The 21,648-nt window shown below is 42.2% G+C and overlaps 1 protein-coding gene across 1 annotated transcript in view; it reads left to right on the forward strand.

Moving 5' to 3' along the window:
* UNC5D (unc-5 netrin receptor D) overlaps nt 1-21,648 on the forward strand; it is a gene marked incomplete at both ends in the record, with an annotated part of 232,276 nt that overhangs the window by 38,059 nt on the left and 172,569 nt on the right. The window contains one exon of the mRNA XM_080796286.1: nt 651-754. Coding sequence (XP_080652412.1) covers nt 651-754 — 104 coding nt within the window. The remainder of the gene's footprint in view (nt 1-650; nt 755-21,648) is intronic.

Raw genomic sequence — 21,648 nt, forward strand, 5'->3', positions numbered from 1 at the left:
AAGGGCACTACACGGATACCCAGCAACGCCGTTTGACTGGAGGGCGTTGTATTTTTTAATTATATGTTTGGTTGGATGGGTTATAGATTTTGTTGTGGTTGGACGTTGCCCCATTCTCCCTGGTTACGCATAAAAGACTAATAGATAATCTCACTCTATTACCATCTTCTGGAGCCCCCTAGAGGGTTAAGAGAAAGGCAGAGGTTACAGATTAAGGAGGCATTCTTCAGTTAATAATAATAAAAAAAAAAAAAATCACGTGCATCTCCACTGCATAATAGCTGGGAATAGCAATTTATTAGGCCAAGTGTTTCATCAGCTGCTAAGCAGATTACGCTGGCAGAGACTCGGGGAATGATGAGTTGTTTTTTGTTTGTTTGTTTTCGTTCTGCTCCCCCACTAAATCTTTTCTCCTTCACGTCCGTGTACAGCATTAGGAAGTTCCGTTAAGGTTTATTTCAGATGTGCTTGCGAGTATTTGGGAAAACGATTTTCTTCTTCAGGAATTCCTGAAACCCAGACTTTTCTGTCTATATCTAGTTTTTGACGTTAAGCTCACTATTTTATTGTACTTGGAACAAATATGAATAATACTGGCCCTAGAGCAAATTGTCACGGACCTCATACTTTTTTTTTTTTTTCCTCTTCAGATTTACGGAAAAACTTTGAACAAGATCCACAGGGAAGGGAGGTTCCCATTGAAGGCATGATTGTGCTGCATTGCCGACCGCCCGAGGGAGTCCCTGCGGCTGAGGTAAGTGACTCGCAGGACCAGAACTGGTCCCTGGAGGGAGAGTGACGTCCTGGGTGGTCTTAAGTGAAGCAGAAGAGCCTGTGTGTGGCATTCTTGCTGTCCAGACCCATTTACTAAAGGCGGTGAAGAAACTGTGAAGGAAATTAGCTGGAAGAAGAAATTGTCTCTTATCTGCTCTGTGGTTGACAGAAAGCTCTTGCAAGGTAGCCTGAGTAGGATTTAGTCTGTGTTCTTGATTCTGGTGACCTCAGATGACACAGGTGGCATCTTTTATGTCCTCAGTCACCTTGGATGGTGTGATACACACATGGGGTCCTGATCATCCTGAGCTCTAACAGGCAGAGCCACATGAGAAAGGGCACAGGGAAGGAGATCAGCCCCTACTGCCAAGTCTCACCGATGTTTGTACTTAGTCTTTCTTTACTTACGGAACAAATGTTCCTCGGACAGTTGTTGCGCTGCAGGCCCTGTGCCGTCATGGCGGATATAAAAGGCGGATGGAGCCACAGGTCTCCTTCGCAGTGGGAGTCTAGAGTCCAGAGTCACTCTGGTTTTTGCTCCCTGTGTGTTTTCCGGAACGTCTCCCATGCCTTCTAGAAAACATGCTACCATGTTTTCTAGAACGTCTACCATTTAATTGTCAGTGATGACATATTGTGGTCATAAGGAAGCCTTCCTAAGTCTTTCAGTCTCTCTTAAAAGATGTCCTGATAGAGGAGTAATATCGTGAAGGCGGTATCGAGGGCGCGGACAAGCGAGGAAGGACGAGGAACCCTTCCTAGAAAGGATAATTTTTCAAATGGAGGCCTGGGTTGAGCAATAGATAGCCCAGTTGTGGGAAGCTGGGGAACCATTCTTAAAGCCATGGTTGGCTTATTCACTGAGAAAGAGAGATTTTAAAAAAAGAAAGAAAAAGAAGAAAAGGAGCCTTTGCTTCCCATTTTTCACGAAAATTGCTGTGGGATTTTGTAATTGGAAGGACAAAAGAATAGAGAAAGGGAAACGGAAAAACACACACACACTTGCATGTTTAGACAGAAAGCATGCTGGGTGGACACTATTCAAAGCTCAAGTAGTTCACAGAAATGAAGTAAACGGACTTGAAAATTAAAGTGAACCTTCCATGCATGATAGAAAGTGATTAGAAAGGAAAATGCTTATTTTTAGATTTTTATTTAATGTGAAACAGAAAGATTTTTGATCTTCTTGTGCTCCCTTCTTGTTCCTTACAGAGCGTGCTCTGGCTTCCAGAGTGGGGTGGGGGGCAACAGGGCGTTGAGCGCACAGGTGAATGTGTCCCTCCCCTTCAGGACCCTCCAGTGTCCCTGGGAGTCTGACCTGGGCATCAGCAGTCTGCTCAACCCACCCCTGAAAATCCCGACGTGCAGATGTCCATGTGGACATGAAATCAGGGGGCGGGGCAGGGGGAGGGCTGTTTAAGTCAGTGCACTTCCCATTCTGCCTTTGACATCATATGACCCTTTTATTTTAACCACGTGTATGTTATTAGGAATAAATTTCAGAGCCAGGCAGGCTGATGTGAAATAGAGCGCCATTCCAAGGGGCATCCAGGGCTGCAGGATGGTTTAAAACAGAAATTCTGAGCTGAGAGTGAGAGGAAAGCTGTGTTTTGTACACTCTGTCTTGTAGGATGGATATGGAGAGTGTTTCAGCTACATGGTGGGTTAATGAGCTATGGTGGGGCCCTGACGAGCATTGATAGCATCATCATAATGCGAGAAAGCATCCCAATTCCAAACACTTGGGTTACCCAGGAATTTATGAGTTGGATACTACCTATATCTGCACACTGATATTTACAGCCCTTTTAGTGTACAGTAGCTTACATGGGCATTATTACCACCAACATCTGTGTTTTTGCTGAAGGGAGGGAAGAATGAGAGAAGAAAGTTGAGCGAGAGAAGGACAAGGACAGGGAAGGAATGGGAGAACGTGCATACCCTTCTAAGTGGGTCTCCCTGGGTGGAGATGTCTGCCCCTGCCCGTCACACGGTCTTCAGATCTCCAGCGGTGCTCCACTCTGCATTCTGACCTCGCAGTCACGTGACTACCTGTAGTTCATGATTCTCCAGGATGGAAGTGACTGGGAACTCTGTTTGGAAATCGATCACTTACGTCAATATTGTCACAATAAAATACCGCCCATTATCTTCCTTGAGTGGGGACATTCTTCCCTTTCCACCATGTGGTTCCCTTTATGCCCACCTGCTGTGGTGCTGCGGGGTCATCCCTGGATCCTGGCAGGACCCCTGGTGCTTTCAGCTGGTCTTGTCCTGCAGTGACATGTGAGGTCTCCTCCTTGGCACTTTGAAGACTTGTACAAGTACCTTCTCTCTGTGAGGTAGAACTTCCTAGGCAACCAACTCCCCTATATGAGCACACAAAGTGGTTCGGAGAAGCATAGGAGGGGCTATCATGTATAGAATATCCCCATGTGCTGGGCACTGTATTCAGTACCTTCTCTGTATTATTTCATTTGATTTGCCAAAGAGATGCCAGAAAAATATAGGGGTTTTCATGTCCTTTTTATAGGAACTTATCCAGGCTCTCAGATCTCAAGAAGCCAATCTAACCTTAAAGCTCAGGTCTTTTTTTTTTTTTCTTCTCTAATATTTTTTGTTGGTTTTTCATGAGCCTGTGGGTTCAGCTAGTTTCCTCAAGCCTTTTTGAAGCTTGAGAGCCCCTCAGCCAGCAGTAACCTTTCTGTTTGCCATAGTCCTGGGCTTTCAATCCTTAGAAATGGATTTTTCAGATTAAATTTTCTTCTAGCTAATATGCCAATCCTAAACCTTGTGTAAATTATGTTCTCTTGTTTGGGATGGGTAATCCTGTGGTGAAACGAAGAACAGTGTAATGAAAAAAATGGGGGTTTTGGGAGCTCAGGGGGGCAAGGAGCTTGGGTTTGATATTTCCTATATCCTAGGAGATAGGAAAGTACTGGATGTCCAGAGATACAGAGAGGAGACCATGGAGGAGAAGAAAAGGGGGCATATAAAAGGAGAAGGGAGAGATCCTAGGGTAATCTCTACCCTCATTACATTTTTCCTATGTCTGGCATTGGCCATGACAGATCTCATTTTCATGAAAGGTCAGGCTCTGACTATCACTTCCCAGTTCTGTGACCTCTAGCAATTTACTAGCCACCATGAACCTCAGATTCCTCATCCAGTAATAGGAACCATATTTTTTCCTTGTAGGATTGGTAGGACACAAAGAAGGAAAAAAACCTGAGAATATGCAAAACAGTTCTTAGTACTAAAGACATAGTAGAGATCGCACACTTTGGTTCTCAGAGAAAATGCTAGGGCTCCGCTGTGGTTGAAGATCCAAATTAAAACTGAGACTCTTAAGATATCTGACATATTTTTAGCCTCAAGAGAAATCAGAGAGCTGCTAAGACCATCCTCCTTACCCTCCTTACCCCACACTGCCCATGACCTCTGCCTCCTGCCTGAGCCCTCTGTTCTTACTTCTCAAGCTCATCCAAGGACAAAGACATGCTCTCCACTTCCTTCTCTTTTTTAATCTATCACATGGAGGAAATAAATGGTTATTAACAGAAGCTGGTGACCACGCATGTTTGTTCACCTCGCTTACCCCCTTGAAGAGCCTAATGTATGGTATCATTAGTAGTAAAACACTTTACAAAAAGTAGCATACGAACTGGAAGATTCTCACCAGACGCATCTACACACTGGCTTGGATGAAATAATAGGTCACACAGTCTTTGCAAAATACCTAAAATGTGAACAGATGATAATTCAAGGTTTTCTAAACGCTCTGAGCTCCTCCTATAGTTGGGTGTATTAGAACACATTTGTCTCTCTCCTGTTTGAGGTTCCGTTTAACCTTAACCTTGGGACAGTTCTAACTAAAGAGAGCAACTTTAGTGTTTGACACTTGTTGTTTAGCTAAAACGAATTTGCTCTTTTCAAAACAATTCATTATCCCACACTGCACTTTTTTATACTCCCCAATTAAATGGAAAATCTATCTTTCATAAAAGTTAGAAATTATGTCCAATGAAAATCCGACATTTTAATGGTTTTCCACAGATTAAAATTGTAGAGTTCTCAATAAACCCTGATTTACTGATGTTGGCTATAAAATGGTTATTGCTGTTAATAAAGCCTGTAAATCTTAACAGGTTATATTTGCCTTGGACAATAAAACTTGCCATAAAGGCTTAGTGTCTAAGGCTAATTCTGCTCACATCAAGGTAAACAGCCTACTCAAAATAATTCAATGTCTTTGAGAATTAAGGCCCCAAAGCTAAGCAACTGGCAGAATCTAGCCTTGAGCCATTGCATGCCAGGCACTGTTCTTATTTGTATCTCACCAAGGAGTCAGGATGGTGCTGGAATTAGAAAATTCAAGAAGGTCAGGGGCCTTAGCGCAGTGTGGGTAAGAAGAAGGTTCCCTTCTTTCTGCTGGGCACCAGATCAGTTTTGTCATTGACTGATGATTAGGTGGGAATGCTTGTATAACAAGGGGAGGTTCCGGGAGTGGAACGGAAGAATGTATTTTCTGTTTCATAAAGTGTGTCAGAGTCCTACGAGTATAAGAAGCCAAATTATTGGTGGGGGTTTCGGAGGGGGGTGGGGGCAGGTATCTGGGGGCAGGAGAGCCTTTCCTTTCCAGATGCCCAGGTGGAAATCAAAGGAATTTTGAGAACCTCTATTCATCTTGGTACATTTGGGCCATTTGACACGTTTTCTTACATTTGTGGAATATTTTTGGATCTCCCTTTTAAGGTAAAAGACAAAAAAGAAAAGAGGATTGTGTACTCTTCTTTGTGGTTAGTCCCCCAAGAGTCTGGTGTTCTTGAACAGATCGGGAGGAGAGGTGAACAGTGTCATGCTTTTTGGACTGTCAGGACATTGCCGAGTGACTCCCCTACGGTGTGTTTGAACATTTTCCCTGGCTGCTTGGCACCTTGGCCTGGCTCTTTGGCTTTCCTGGAGGCTTTGGATACTACTCATATTTTTTTAATCAAGTCCTTTCCTGCATACACAAGCTAGAACAGAGTTTGTTGTTGGCAGTCAAGGAACCGGACTATTATAGTGCATCTAACATGTCTTTAAGGATGCCTTTGAACCACACCTCCAAGTGACCTTTGGAATAAAGCAAGTCACTATAAGCTAAAGTTATGGGACATTAATATCTTTTTTCTTTATCTATAAAATAATCATTATCTGAAAGTTATGGGATGTATCTTTTTTCTTTATCTGCAAAATAATTATCTCTAATTATTCCTGATGTATAAACAGTGAAATCCACATCCTCTCAATGACTCATTTTAATAATTCTGCCCAGACTCATGCCAGCCAGTTTTTGAGGCAGAAGCCCTTTGCCCTTATCCCCTGTGAGGGTGTTCTTAATGAAAGGTTCATTTGTTTCAAATGTGTTCATTGGCATAAAACCCAGGAGAGAATCTTATGACATTGAACTGTTTAATACAAGAATCACTAGACTATTGTGTTTAACCTCAGTCAAACAGACTATGAAATGAGGACTTTATTTTAAAAATAAGATTCTTAATAATTCACTAGAGAAATGTTAAGTGAGGTGCCCAAGTTCTGAAGCAATGAACCTCAGGTATAAATAATTAATCTAATTTGGTGCAGCCAAAGCAGAGAGAATGTCTAATAGTCCAGATAAACTTGGCTTTGAGGAGACTGACAATGAGGACCTTTGCAGAAAGCCACATTTGATTAGAATGTATAATATTGTAATAGAAACCTAATGGACTCTTAAGAAAAGAGAATGTTGAATTGGTTAAATACTAGTAATTAAGTGCCAGTAAATTACTTCTCTAAAAACATTTCTGCCAAAAAAAAAAAAAATTGCTGTAGTAGGAGAGACAGGAGAATGAAGTTAATATAAGTTACTTAAGAGGTGACTGTCTACAGCCCAAATACCCTCATGGTTAAAACTGGTCCTTAAGTAAATCTTATTAATGTACTGACTTTTACCACATCCTTATCTGGGAGGCTCTGTTTCTTCACTGAGGAAGAAAAGGAGAGAAGACATCTGAAGTTCCTGATTTGTATTTATTTTCGTCTTTTCTTCTTGTTCTGTATTTCCCTGGAAGATAGAATTGCGTTTCTCAAAGCCAAGGGCAGGGACCCACAATGAGTTTGCAAAGGTTGCCTAGTTGCTGGTCTTGCCTTCCTTTTTCCTTTTCTCTGCATCTCCTCGGTTAGCTGCGCACACCCCATCTCTTTCTTACCAAGCACTACTCTGTTATTCATGGTCCTATCTCTGTGTCTCCCCAACTTCTCCTTGCCTGGAATACCCATGACTTTCGACATCTATCTATAGCACGCATGCTCTTGGAGGATCCATCTTAACCCAGGCAGTTTCTGACCCCTACCTTGTCATCCCAGCTGACACTGAGCTCTCTTACTTAGAGACCCCTAATCTGATTGGTGTGGACTGCTCAAGGAAGGGCAGCATCTTCTCCCTCCCTCTGAAGACTTCTATAGCATATTGCTTTGAAGGTTTTGTTTTCTCTCCCAGCCCAGTTCCTCTGTATTTAACTTTTCATGACTCTGTATTTAAATTTTTCTGCATTTAACTTTTGTCTTATCTCCTCAAGATAATTCTCTTCAAGATAGGAAATGCAAATTAAACTTTTCACTGTCCTTTCCCACCTCCCTTAGCAGATAACACAAATGCACCTGGGACCATAGTAGACACCTGGCCAGTGTTTGTGACTTAATGGTTAAATATTTACACAATGGCTCTGTGGTACATATAGGAATAAAATCTTTTGGGGGGGTGTGGGAGGGGCAGAAGAAGAGGAAGAGAGAGAACCTTAAGTGAGCTCCACACTCAGCAAGGAGCCGATGTGTGGGTCTATCTCCTAACCCTGAAATTGTGACCTGAGCCAAAATCAAGAGTCAGACACTTAACCAACTGAGCCACGCAGGTGCCCAAGAATAAGCTCTTAAATTTAAGCTATCACTTTAAAATTTACATAGATCTTCACATATATTGACTCATTGGATTCTTAAAGCCACAATTTGTAGGTAGGCAAATATAGAAGTATCTCTGATATTTATTTATTATTGAACTGTAGTTGACATAGAATATTATCTTGGTTTCAGGTACGTGACATAGTGATTCAACATCTGTATACATTAGGAAGTGATCTCTACTCTAAATCTAGCTGCCATCTGTCTGCATACAAAGATGTTATATATTATTAACTATGTTCCCTATGCAGTAGGTATCCTTGTGCCTTATTTATTTTATAACTGGAAGTTTGTACCTTTTAATCTCCTTCCTCGATTTTGCCCATCCTTCCACTGCATCCACTCCGGGAAACACCAAACTGTTCTCTATACCTATGAGTCTATTTCTGTTTTGTTCATTTTTTTTTTTTTTTTTTGGTTTTAGGTTTCATGTATAAATGAAATCATACAGTATTAGTCTTTCTGTATCTGACTTATTTAGCGTAGCATAATACTTTCTGGGTCGATCCATGTTATCACAATTGGCAAGATTTCACTATTTTTTTAGATTTTTTTTTTTTTTTAATTTGACAGATCACAAGTAAGCACAGAGGCAGGCAGAGAGAGAGAGAGGAGGAAGCAGGCTCCCTGCTGAGCAGAGAGCCTGATGTAGGGCTTGATCCCAGGACCCTGGGATCATGACCTGAGCCGAAGCCAGAGGCTTTAACCCACTGAGCCACCCAGGCGTCCCTTACTTTTTTTTTAAATGACTGAGCAATATTCCATTGGATGGATATATATATATATATATATATATATATATATAATATATATGTATTATATGATTTGTAAAATATATATGATATAATTATTATTATATCATATATTTCATACATATTATATATTATATTTTTATTATATTTATATATATTTATAATAGTACACAATATAAATATATAAATATATAATATATATTATATAATTATTGGTATAATTATTGATATAAATATTATAAATAATTATATTATAATATAAACATTATAATATAAATATATAAATATTATAATACTATATGATTATTATATATAATTATATAATATTGTAAATATTATAATTATAAAATTATTATATATAATTATATAAAATAATATATAATTATATGTTACATATAATATTATATTATATAATACATATATATGTGTGTGTATATATATACATATACCACATCTTTATCCATTTATCTACTGGACACTTAGGTTGTCACCTTATCTTGGCTATTGTGAATAATGCTGCAATGAACATAGGAGGTACACATATCTTTTCAGTTTAATTTTTTTTCCTTTGGATAAATACCCAGAAGTGGAACTGTTTGGTCAAATAATAGTTCTATTTTTAGTTTTTTGAGTGCTAACCTCCACACAGTTCTTCCTAGTTGCTGCACCATTCCGCATTCCTACCAACAGTATGTGGGGGTTTTTCCACATCTTCAAGACTCGTTATTTCTTGTCCTTTAAATAATACCCATTCTAAGAGGGATGAAGTGATACGTCATTGTGGTTTTGATTGGCATCTTCCTGATAGTGCGTGGTGTGTAGTGTCTTTTCATGTGGGTGCTGGCCGTCTGCATCTCCTTTGGAGAAATGCTTACTCCAGTCCTCTTATCAATATATAATTGGATTGCTTTCATTTTGTTTTTTTGTTGTTTTTGTTGTTGTTGTTGTTTGATGTTGAATTGTGTGAGTTCTCTTTATATTTTGGATATTAACCCTTTATCAGTTATATTATTTGCAAACATGTTCTCCCATCTAGCAGGTTGCCTTTCCACTATGTTCATAGTTTCCTCTGCTGTGCAAAAGCCTTTTAGTTTGATGTAATCCCATTTGTTTATTTTTGCCTTGGCTTGAGGAGACAGATCCAAAAAAGTACTGCTTAGACCAATGCCCAGGAGCTTACTGCCTATGCTTTATCTAGGAGTTTTATGGTTTCCAGTTTTAAATTCTAGTCTTTAATCCATTTTGAGTTTGTTTTTGTATATGGTACATGAAAATGGTCCAATTCCATTCTTTTGCATGTGGTGGTCCAATTCTCCCAATACCACTTACTGAAGAGACTTTTTCCTATTGTATATTCTTGCCTCCTTTGATGAACATTGATCATGTAAGCTTGGATTTATTTTCGGACACTCTATTTTATTCCATTGCTCTTTGTTTCTGTTTTTGTGCTAGTTTTGATCACTATAGCTTTGTAGTATAGTTTGAAATCTGGAAGTGTGTAATACCTCCAGCTTCGTTTTTCTTTCTTGAGATAGCTTTGGCTATTTGAAGTCTTTTGGAGTTCCATACCAACTTTAGGATTATCTACTCTACTTCTGCGAAAAATGCTATCGGTATTTCAATAGGGATTGCATTGAATCTGTAGATTGCTTTGAGTAGCATGGGCATTTTAACCATATTAATTCTTCTCAATCCATGAGCATGATTATTTTTCCACTTACGTGTGTCATGTTCAGTTTCTTTGATTAATGTCATAGTTATCAGAGTACAGGTCTGTCACCTCCTTGGTTAAATTCACTTCTCGGCATTATACCTGTTTTGATTCACTTGCAAATTCACTTAATTTCCCTGAGAGTTCATTATGCAATGACTCTATTTACAGAGTCATTTATTCTGATATAAATTGGTGCGGAAACTACTACATAGCTAACATTTATTGCATATACACTCAATGCCAGACACAGTTCCCTGGACCCTCCCGACAGCTCTCTGAGGTAGATGCTGATAATCTGCCAGTTTTATAAATAAAGAAACTGAGGCTCGGACAGCCTTAAACACCTTACTGGAGGACACAGTTGCTAAATGACTGACCCAATAATTGAACCCAGGTAACCTGGCTTCTGAGCCTGTTCTCTTTAAATCCATCTGAGGAAGCTTCTCTCTGTGTCGGACATTGCACGCTGGGTAAGATCCATGCCTGGCATTAACCAGACCACCATCTCATTTCATGCATATTATAGCTAAAAGTATTAAGGTAAGATAATGGCATTTGTAAATACATATGCGTGTGCCCACTCGCAAGCCTATTATTGCTTTTCCTCCATGTTGTAGCGCATGTCTGGGATGACAGGTCTGAGCCTTATCACTCCCCAGTTGCGGGGAACCCCCATCGCTGGACGGCATTGGAATCTGCATTGTGTTCGAGTTCTAGAGATGGTTTTGCCAAGTGGCTCAGTGCCAGTGACAACTTTGCGCGGGCTTTGATGGGTGTAGAAACCCCACTAACAGAGTATCTCTTTATCCTCCTCTTCATTTTTTTTTCCTTGACAGGAAATTACATCCTTTATCCTTTCAGAAATATAAAATTTGCATATTGTGTTTGAGGTTTCTCAAATTGGGAGAAGAAGCAAATGGATCAAGAGGGAAGGCGGTTTGGAGGGAAAATCAGAAGGCTAGCAATCAGTCAATCAGTAGTAAAAAAAATTTAAAGGAAAACACAAAAGGAAAGGAAATGTATGATTTCTAAATTAACCTAATGAAGGCGGAGAGCCATTTCTCTGTCCTGTGCCTTTTTTCACAGTTTAGCGGCAATAAACAGTCTTTATACCTTGAATTATGCAGAAGTAAAAGCAGTCTGCGAGGCCTCCACATAAAGCCACGGTTCTGTAATTCAGCAGTAATGCTCCATGGGCATGAATCAAGAACTCCATCCCAGTCCTGCTGAGACAGCATGGATTTTCACGTGCCTGTGAAGCACAGCACACACCATCCTGATTCACTTAGCAAATGCCTTTGTTTTGTAGGCAGACCTCATGAAAACAGAAACACCCGGCTGCTACCGTAATCAGCTTCTCCGGGTAATCTTTTGCCATGATCCCCAAATCCTGCCCGCTGTCTGTAGGGTCCTTTTGGGGAGCCACTGCCACTTTCTGTAATGCCTTTTTGTTTTTAGTTAACTGTGGGGGACTAAAAGGTACATCAGCTCCCCCCCGCACCCCCACCCCACCCCCGCCACCTCGGGTCATCTTTCACATAACCACCCGTAAAATAGAGCGTGCGGATTTTGGCTTCACGGGGCAGGGACATGCCAACCGAGCGCCTGCCTGCAGGAGCTGCTGAGCTACCCCTCCCCCACCGACCTGACTGCGGCTGTACTTCAGTTCCAGAGTCTGTGCCTGCCGAGAGAAGCCTCGGTGGCCTCTTCTGCCGCACTGCACGGCCTTCAAACTTCACTTCGTAAAATCTAAAGGGGCTGCGATCTCCCGTACAGCCACCTCAGGTTCAGTGCAGTGAGTACACTGCGTGAAAGAGAGTGATTTACTGAGACTTGGTTCTATCAGTTAAACTTCCAAAAAATTCAAAAAATAAAAAGAAAAGAAAAGAAAAGAAAAATCCCCTGCCCTGGGGAATTTTGGTTTAGATATGATGAGTCTTTCTTGACCCTGGTTTAGCTAAATTGGACCTGGGTTCCTTTAATGGCTGATCCAGTATCAGACTTAGAGATCTGGCCATCCATCTGTCCTTCCAACAGCATCTCTGTAAACATATGTGTCACCCGTGTGCAGTATTCCTTACCCTCCGTGCACTCCCAGCCCTGGTGCCCGCTAGGTACAAGCGACGCTTTAAACCTTGATTTCCGTGTGTGGAAAGTGTCAGACGGACGATTCATGTGCTGGCTCAACAGTATCATTTGGAGATCACCTTCAGGAGGAGGCTCCAGCATCCCACTGCAGGGCAGGGAAAGAACAGACCCGCGTCATGCTCCCCCTCCCCCCGCACCCAGATTAGACAGGAGCAGTCACTCTGGGGCATCAATTCTGTATGAGGCTCGGTGGTCAGTTTAATCTTTCCTTTTCACATTGTCATCTGTGCACGCCCTGAAATGCCGTTGTTACAGATCTGGGTATGTTTAGAAGGGGTAAAGGATTATGTGGTAATGGACGTTGTACATTTGCCTGGGGGGAAAAAAAAGTGTCTCTTTCTTCAGAGCCCAGAAACTCACATTCTCATTTTTTTTCACATTCTCATTTTTAATTAAATCATTCAAACAGGAGGCAGCAGGAATTGGCACTATAGAGGGGTCATAGTAAAAAGATGACAAAGCTAACGGGGAAAAGAAACCCCAAAGTGGAGATGGGAGCTGTATATGACGGATTGTGTTTGTATGCCATGTCATTCAACATTGTGTTTCGCCAAGATACTAGGCTCCCCATTAATGATCATCTTCGTTAGTTACCATGTATCGAGGACCACATGGCCGGCTCTCTGCTGTAGGCACCACTGTCTGTCATCCTATTTCATTCTCTCAGCTGAATTATCATTTCCATTTAATAGATATGAAAACTGATGCTTAGGTGAAGTAACTTCCCCGAAGTCCCTCAGACAGTAAGGGGCCTTGTTCTCTTTGATTACAAAGCCCAAATCTTAAGATAACGCAAGTGTCTCTTGTTATTGACCATATGCCATGCATTTGGTAAGCAAGAAAGAAGAGATCCCAGCAGGAATGTGTCTGATTCCAGTATTGAGTCCTATAGCTCATATCACCCTACCCATAAATGGGTGCTGGGTCAGCTTTGTGGTATCGGGTATTAGAGCATGACTTCAGGACAACTTGCGGACAGTCTCTTGTGTGGTCCAATACAGCTTTAATCTCTTCCTACTTTCACAGACGGCTTCTTTGTCTCAAGACATGCAATGGTATATGAGAGATGGTCTTTATTCCTGACTAGCTCCAGCATCCAATAACTGGGATATAAATATGTAAATAACTATCTAAGACCAAGTACTCCCTATTAGAATAACAACAATAAAACAGAAGGTGTATAATTATTTCTGCTGGCCAGAGTGGTCAACCAGGACTTGGCAAAATATAATTCCCATACAGGTTTTTGAAGGAGGAGGAGGAGATCATTGCATGGGACATTCCGAGAGCAAGATCAGCATGGTGAAAAGCACACAGCTGTGAAATAGCCTGGTTGGCCAGGAAGTCCAGCTGGTTTTGATTTGAGACAGGCATAAAGAACATGTGGGAGAATGACCGGGATGGAAACTCTAGGTCGTACGGAGGGGTCAGATCAGAGGAAACCTTGTCTGCCATTCTAAAAAACAGACTTTTGGCTCATAAGTCGGGGGGAGCCTATGAAGGATTTGAATCCGAGAAGTAAGACGCCAGATTTACTTGCTCGTGTGTTTTCTCAGTGTCCATATATGATTTTTTTAGTGCAAGGACCCCATAATGAGATGGTAACAGGGAAGCCTGTAGGAAGTTTTAAATGCATGTGTATTTAAAGACATTAAATGTCTTTAAGTGTATTAGACACTGTCTATGTCATTGTGGGAACTCGCTTTTTCAAAACTATTTGCACTTAATGGGGAACTGGCAGAAAAATCTCGAGAGTGAGAAGAGGAAGCCTGCTTTCAACAGCACCCTGACCACCTACCCGGCCTCCACCACCCCGTCAAGTAGCCGGCCTGTCTTTCCAAAGCCTCTTGTCATTCCTGTGGCTGGAAGGAAGTGCAGGCAACGGGGACATCGGCGTTCACCAGCCTCGATGCTGACACCTCCGAGCACGAGGGCCTGGATTCCCTTCGTTCCCACCGCACAGCTCCCCTTCCCTGCTTCAGAACAAAAGTGGCAGCTGAAGAGAAGGGTCACCGTCTGCCTGTCGGTAGATGCCCCTGCGGCAGCCCTCCCCTCTGTACTCATCGTGGGCTTCCCGAACTATCTGATGAAGGCTTTGAGGTACCCTTTACCTCCTTTGTGCTCGCTCCACATTTTCCTTGAAACGTGCCGAGCTCCTTCTGTTGGCCGGCGACTTGGAGCCCATTAGAGAGGCCTGTGCGCAGCTCTGGCTTTTCAGGCTGTCCCACGTCGTTGGGTACTTCGCTAAAGCCCGGGTTTCGGGGCAGACAAAGGACAGTGGCGTGTTGTCATTATTTCTGGGAGGCAGGATCTTTTCATCCAGATAATGTGGATATCCTCTCAAAGGTTCTTTGGAACCATAGTTGTGGAAAGAGCTTTTGTTTTCTCTCAGATTACCTCTGCAGTGCCTCATGCGAAGTGAGTTTCCCCTCACACCCTCCCCTTTCCCCATTGTTTCAATTACCCTTTGCATTTGCTGTCCCCCCACATGCGTTTTTTCAGCTGGGCTTTATTCAGCTGCGTGTCCTCATGCTATTACCGCTTCCCTCCCCTCCTGCATTTAGAGTGCGGGGACCATTATTCCTTTGATTTGCCTGCTTTTAAGTCTCAAATCTGCCTCTAATTCACTTCTGTACCTGGGCCTCATCAGGCTCTCATTACTGGGTTTTCATCCTGTTTCCTGCTTTCTATTGACTTTCTGGCTCCCGGAAGCCACTGTGGGTCCCGAGGCAATGGAGGATAGCTTCTATCAAAGAGAATTCCTTTCTCTTTTCTGGGACAGGTCACTCAGTACTTAACACTGACCCAGACTCGGAGGAGCATAGAAGAGAGTGGGGTTCTCCGCCTGACCATTGTTCACATTTGGGGCCTGATACTCCATTGTAGGGGGGCCCTACTCTGGGGGGGATGTTTAGTGGCGTTCCTGGCCTCTACCCATTAGACTCTAGCAGCCCCTTGACCTTCACACCCCATTTTGCGACCACCAGAAATGTCTCCAGACCTTGCCAAATGTTACTCCTCATGAGAATCCCTGAGACTCGGAGTTCTTGCTGTAGGTTTGAATCCCACTAAGATGCTGTATGCACAGCGTCTAATCCATTAGCTGCCATATTGCAGGTGCTCATCATTTTTTGTTGGACTGAGCCCAGTATCAACCCATAGCTGTTCACATAGGCCTGCTGGCCTGTGATTACATCGAGGCCTTGGAAACCATGCCGTATTCATCTCCATAGCCAGCCCCCAGCACAGTACCTGGCAGGTAACAGGCACTCAAAGTACATGTCAAGGGAGTGCTTAAAGGGAAAGAGGGGGCAGAGAGCTCCAGAAGAAGTGGTTGTTAGATTTTGCTGATTCATTGAGGAACTACACGTATTGGCTGTGTGAGCTGACCTGCTGGTGAAGGGTGAGGTGACCGTATACAAGAAGAGACAGATAAAGAGGAAATGAGTACGAGAAGCACACAGAGTCATGCAGCTGTTAAGTTCTATTCCCCAAAGACTGGTCATCGTCTACCCTCTGCCTCCACTCCTCTGATGGTCTAGTTTGCTTCACGTGGGTCGGTGGGGGGAGCCACATCACACAATGGTGGGTTGCACCTGTGGACTTAACACTGGTGGCTCAAAAATGTCCACCCTGGATGAATCCCGTCAGGCCACCACCCTGCAGTGGAACCCCCCTCAGAGCAGAGGGCCTGCTGACAACCCCCAAAAAGGTGCACAGCAGGGAGGAGCACGTGTGCCTGGAGTGTGTGCCTCAGTCTTCACGAGGGTGGTCCCTTCAAAACCCGAGATGTCCAGCAGCATCCTGCATCTCCTCCTGATGTGACAGGAGAGGAAACGGGATGTGGGTCCCACATCCCCTTCTCAGCCTCATAACTGGGAAATGTTAGAATCCCTTGGGGTTTTTTTAAAGGGAACAATTACTTTTCCTACTTGAAAGGCAAGGGATTAGGGGGGAAAAAAACCAGTCTTTTGGAGGTCCCTTAAAATCCAAGGGAGGCACTATTTACTATCAGCATATTATTTAAAAGGATGTGTCTTGGGATGTAAGTCAGGCAGGTACGACTTAATCCAAGTCCCGTCTTTTGTTAGCGGCATGATCTTGGGCTCATTCTATAACCTTCCTGAACTTCAGGGCCCTCATGTGCAAAATGAGATAATAACGCCTCAGAAGGGTGCTGTGAAGATTGACTTAAATTATACAGCGTTTACTTTGATGCTTAACACATAGCATGGTCAATGGCTATTGTTATTGGTTATTGTAGTAGTAGACAATGGAATCTATTAATGCCTTATTTTTAAAAAATTTTCCTCTTTGCTCACAGCATGCCACTCGCAAGTTTGAGGAACTAGGCCTGACTCTGTGTTCCTCTCCCACTGTAATGGGTTCCGTGTTGAGGTTTGCCTCTATTATGCCATCTTCCTAAAACCCTATGGTCCAACCTCACCCCACCCCCACTGCACTGTCATAGTTCATCATATTCCAGTCATGGCTAATGCGTTGTTTCGAAGCCATCAGGATCTCTCTCGATGTTAGGGGTGTAGCCACTGTTGGAATCATGTTTTCTCAGTGACAAATCCATTTACTTTCAAAGTAAAACAATGAAGAATGTGAACAACTTGATTTTGTCGTTGGAAGTGCTCTGTACCAGTCAAGGTAGAAGATCCAGAATCAATATGACTAATGGATCCAAGCTCTAGGAGATAGAGTCAGCAAAAAGGATAAATTATCACTTCCCCGTGCCTCCTGGATGGCAATTTCTTCTCGCCGCCTGCTCTGTGATAGCCAGCGTTGTGCCCTCCGCAGTGGCTGTCAGCCCAATCGCAAGCCAAGACGGGGAAGCACTTGGTCCATACATCCAGGGTGTCGAGCTTTGAGTCATTTTTATGTCTGTTTGTTCCCCTTATTACTTTCTTTGGCTGAGTAAAATCTCTATTACTTTGGGCTCAGGAACGGAGAATGTGCGGTGAACACCCAAGGCGTACATTTTATTTTATTTTTATTATTTCTTGTGATGACTTCATTATTCCCCTATGCCTGGGTTTTTCCAAAATTGTTTTTTCTCCCTTCCTCACTCTCTCAACATCCTCTTCTTTGGCTTCGCCATTTCTTCATTCACGCTGCGTGGTACTGAGCTTGTGCCATTGCTCGGCCTCTCTCTTCAGAGCAGTGAATGATTCCAACTTCTGAATTTCACAAACTGGTAAAATCACTCCCCTCACCCCTCTCTAAGAGGAGGGACTGGCCGATTGTTGCCAACTTTTAACTTTTTTTTTTTTTCAGGGAAGGACATTATGGTATCATAACGGCCACTTTCCATAACCATTTCATTTAGATAAGGACATTGAAAAACAACATGCAGTCTAAGAATTACACATTTTAGATAAATTTTGCTTAGTAAATAATGCATCATACTGGTCTCATTTTGCAGAACTAAAAAAAAAAGTCATTGTAGATGATGTGTGATTTGTGAATGATATCTGTCGCCGTCTTTGTGGAAGACTGGTAGGGAACACTGCTAGAGGCCATCGAGAGTGGATGCAACAGTTGAAGATTCCTTTTTCTTTAACCAATTGCTATGCATTATTCTCGTTTTCAGGAGTACTGCTCTAAACATTTTGTTGCCATGTTTGCATTGAAATCATCACTGCCCAGAAGAGAAATTATTTTCCATTTGCATTAAAAGCCGCACATCAGAGTTAAGTTTATGTAAATATCCACTGGGATGTCACATCAGGCAGAGCCCATTAAAGTGCCAAGCCCGTGGAAAACACTCTTGTTACATGCGTGACCGCTGATTTGCCTTTAAGATGGATAGCGTGCATCATTCATTCACAACGTGCATGACTTGTGTGTGTTTTGCTTTTGCCTTTGACTTGTAGATTCATTAACAAATCGCCTGAGCTTTTGGAATCAACAGACAAGGATTCAGACCCTCTTTTGGACAGTCCCTGGCTGAGTGATCTTGGACAGATTTCCTTTCTCTAAGCTGATTTCTCCCCTGGTGGAAATGAAAGTGATGACAATGCCCACCTCTGGATTGTTCTAACACTTAAATGAGAGGAAGAATGTAAGAATGACAGTATCCTGCCTGGCGTGTAGCTTGATGGGGCACACACGCATTCCCTTACTCTTCTTCATTTAACTTGCCAGCACTTTTTTTTAGGGAAAACCTAAACGGGGCATTTTAAAACGGTTCACAGTCTCTCTCCACATTAACTAATTGCTGTGTTTCTTCCCTCTCCACAGTCAGCCAGCTGTTTTGAGTCACATTCCATATATGTATTTGACGACATTAAACCTCCTTGTTAATTTATTCTTTAAAATAGGGCCTTTTCAATTACAGGAATGTTAATTATTATTTATCACGCCTTAATTATTGTAATCGACCACACGCTTATTTTGAGTGTGTGTGTGTGCGTGCGCGCGTGCGTGTGTTTCAAACCCGCAGTCTGTGAACGTCCGCCTTTTATAGCCTTTTATCTGTTTTTTTCCCCATCACCGTTTCATACCCAGCCCTGACGGGGCTCTCCGCGGTGATGCGCCGTACAGCTGCTTTACCGACAAACATAAACTTGCCTTGATTTTTGAGTGTTCTGCAGAGGTCGGTACAGTGTTATAAAATATCTTTAAAACTCTATCACTTGAAAAAAATGTTAGGAATATGCCTTTCAGATACTCTTTTATCAAATGTTTAACACAGGGTTTGGCACTTTAATGGGCTCTCCTTGGTGTTCTCGTGGATATCTACATAAACTCTGATGGTTTATTTACTACTGTAGCTTTTAATGGAAATGTAAAATAATTTCTCTTCTGGGCAGTACTGATTTCATTGCAGACACATCAACAAAATGTGAAATCCACATAAAAAAGCAAAGTTGGAAGGATCACTAAAGCTGGGAGAGTCATTGCTGCATATTTTAGATGGGCTAGTGTATTTATGGTTCTTGTACACATACTGTAAAATGTAATGTGGCAGGATTGCTATATTGTAATAAAACAATGTGGTGCTTGCTGAAGAAAAAAAATGGGGGCTGGTGAATTATAGCAGTCATTGTACCTTGTTTCCTGTTATTGAAAATGGAGTATGATTATTAAATGCGTGCCGTGTGCATTTTACACACTTAGTTATAGATCTTGGTTTTTATGTGTGCCTGGAATATCAATATTTGCTTTACTTTTAAGGAACATTAGTTACAAATACAATAAGTGTGTTTCATTTTTCATCGAAGACATACCGGCTTCAGTTCTCAAGTCAGAGTGTGCAATATATGTCTCGATGATTATTGATCTAAGAGCCCCGTTGAAAGTAAGCAAGACTGGTTTTGTAATAAGCAAACACGGGTGCCGCTGCCGCTCTCTGAAACCCGTGAAACTGGAGTGAGTGGCAATGAATAAGTGTTTAATTAAATTGCTCCTTGGCATTCACAGGACTGTCTTTCAGCTGTGGTTTAGAACCTGTGGGGTCTCTTTTTCCTCTTGATGTATGTGTGGCATTCTCATTAATACCGACGGGAACTGTAGGCACTAAGGGGGCGGCTGACCCTGTGTTCCATTGTGTCCGCAGAATATCTCATGGAATTTTCTCCCTTGGGCCACTCAGATGAGGGGGGGAAAAAGGCAAAGGAGGAAGGAAATAGCAACGTTTAAGAAAGTCTCAAGGTATAAACTCGAGGCATTACTCTCAATCGCTTACAGATGCTAAAATAATCATCATAGTATCTTAGAAATCTTAAAAAATGTCCACTTGCGTTTTGTAGTGGGACTTAGTTTCAAATTGTAATTATAACCAAAAGATTAAAATATAGCCTCCCGTTGGAATTTAACTCTGATTAGCTATATGCATATATGTGATTATGGTGCTTGGTAAACCATGGAAACCATGCTCCTAGGCTAGACGTGAATGAAAATGATTAATTAGATTCTGTAAGGTGTTGCGTTTATAGCAGGGCACACGTAGCCTTCAGCTCGTTTGGGTTCAAAGCCATCTGAAAGATAAGACTGCTTGAAAATGATTAAAGCAGAGCTAGCAAGGTACAGTTTCCTCTTGCTGTGTTGCTCTTCCTTTCTCTAGAGCTCCGACTCTAGGGATAGGAATACATATCATCCAGGCATCCTCAGCGCTCGCAAGCGATAGTTCATTATTTCTCTGTTTGAGTTCAAACGTTTTCGGGAGAATACTATCGGGCAAACCTCCATATACATGTAGAGACCACATCTGTATATGAAACCGCCTTGCTGGTTTGTAATTGCTTGTGTGTTTTCCCGGACGTCTGACATGTTGGTGCTAGAGATAGATTCACTTAGTAAAGTTCTGCAGATCGACTCTGAGCACTGCACACTCAGTGCTCCTAATCTAACGAATGCTAACTCTCCATCTGTAGAAACTAATGCTCCACTCCCATCTACCCTTCAACACCCATCCACTGGGAAATGGTTAAGAAGGCAATGACTGCATTCATTTTTCCAAATGAAGCGCAGGTGAGAACAAATGTATTCGGGTGTCTTTAAAATCAAAATGAAAAGAAGTGGAAAAAAGCTTTCCATAGGCCCCACCATATTAGCCTCTTCTTTCCTAATTTTTTTTTTTTTAAGATTTTATTTATTTGACAGACAGAGATCACAGGTAGGCAGAGAGGCAGGCAGAGAGAGAGAGAAGGAAGCAGGCTCCCCGCTGAGCAGGCAGCCCGATGTGGGGCTCGATCCCAGGACCCTGAGATCATGACCTGAGCCGGAGGCAGAGGCTTTAACCCACTGAGCCACCCAGGCATCCCCTTCCCTAATTCTTTTAATGAGCTTTATACACATCCTCTAGAGTAAAACCCAATGACCTTTAAGGTAGCATTACGAGTTCCGAACAATAACATTCAGACATAATCAGCCGGCTTAATTAATCTAGTAATTTCTGCCCTAATTTTTTTGATTCATCATCTTGCAATGACAAAGGAGCCGGGGGTGGGGGGTGGTTGGGTGGGGGCTGTAGATTCTTAGTGCACTCAGGGCATCCTTGTATTAATTTGTCACCATTCCCCTCATAGCAGTCATGCCGTCTTTTGCCCTGGTGAATAATTTATAGTGTGTGGGTCTTCTTCTGCCCCAGCCATCTTTACTTAGCAAAATCCAGCCCTTTTGTTTCTGTGGAAAATAACCCAGGATTTTCAAATTGTCATCATTGCAGGATATTTCGAATGCCATTCTCCAGTTGTTATTACTTTATGAAAATAATATACTCTCCTTTTGTATTCACTGTCACTCTGTATTTTATTTTGAAGGAAAGGT

Source organism: Martes martes (genome assembly GCF_963455335.1).
Source record: "Martes martes genome assembly, chromosome: 2".
Classification (NCBI taxonomy): domain Eukaryota; kingdom Metazoa; phylum Chordata; class Mammalia; order Carnivora; family Mustelidae; genus Martes; species Martes martes.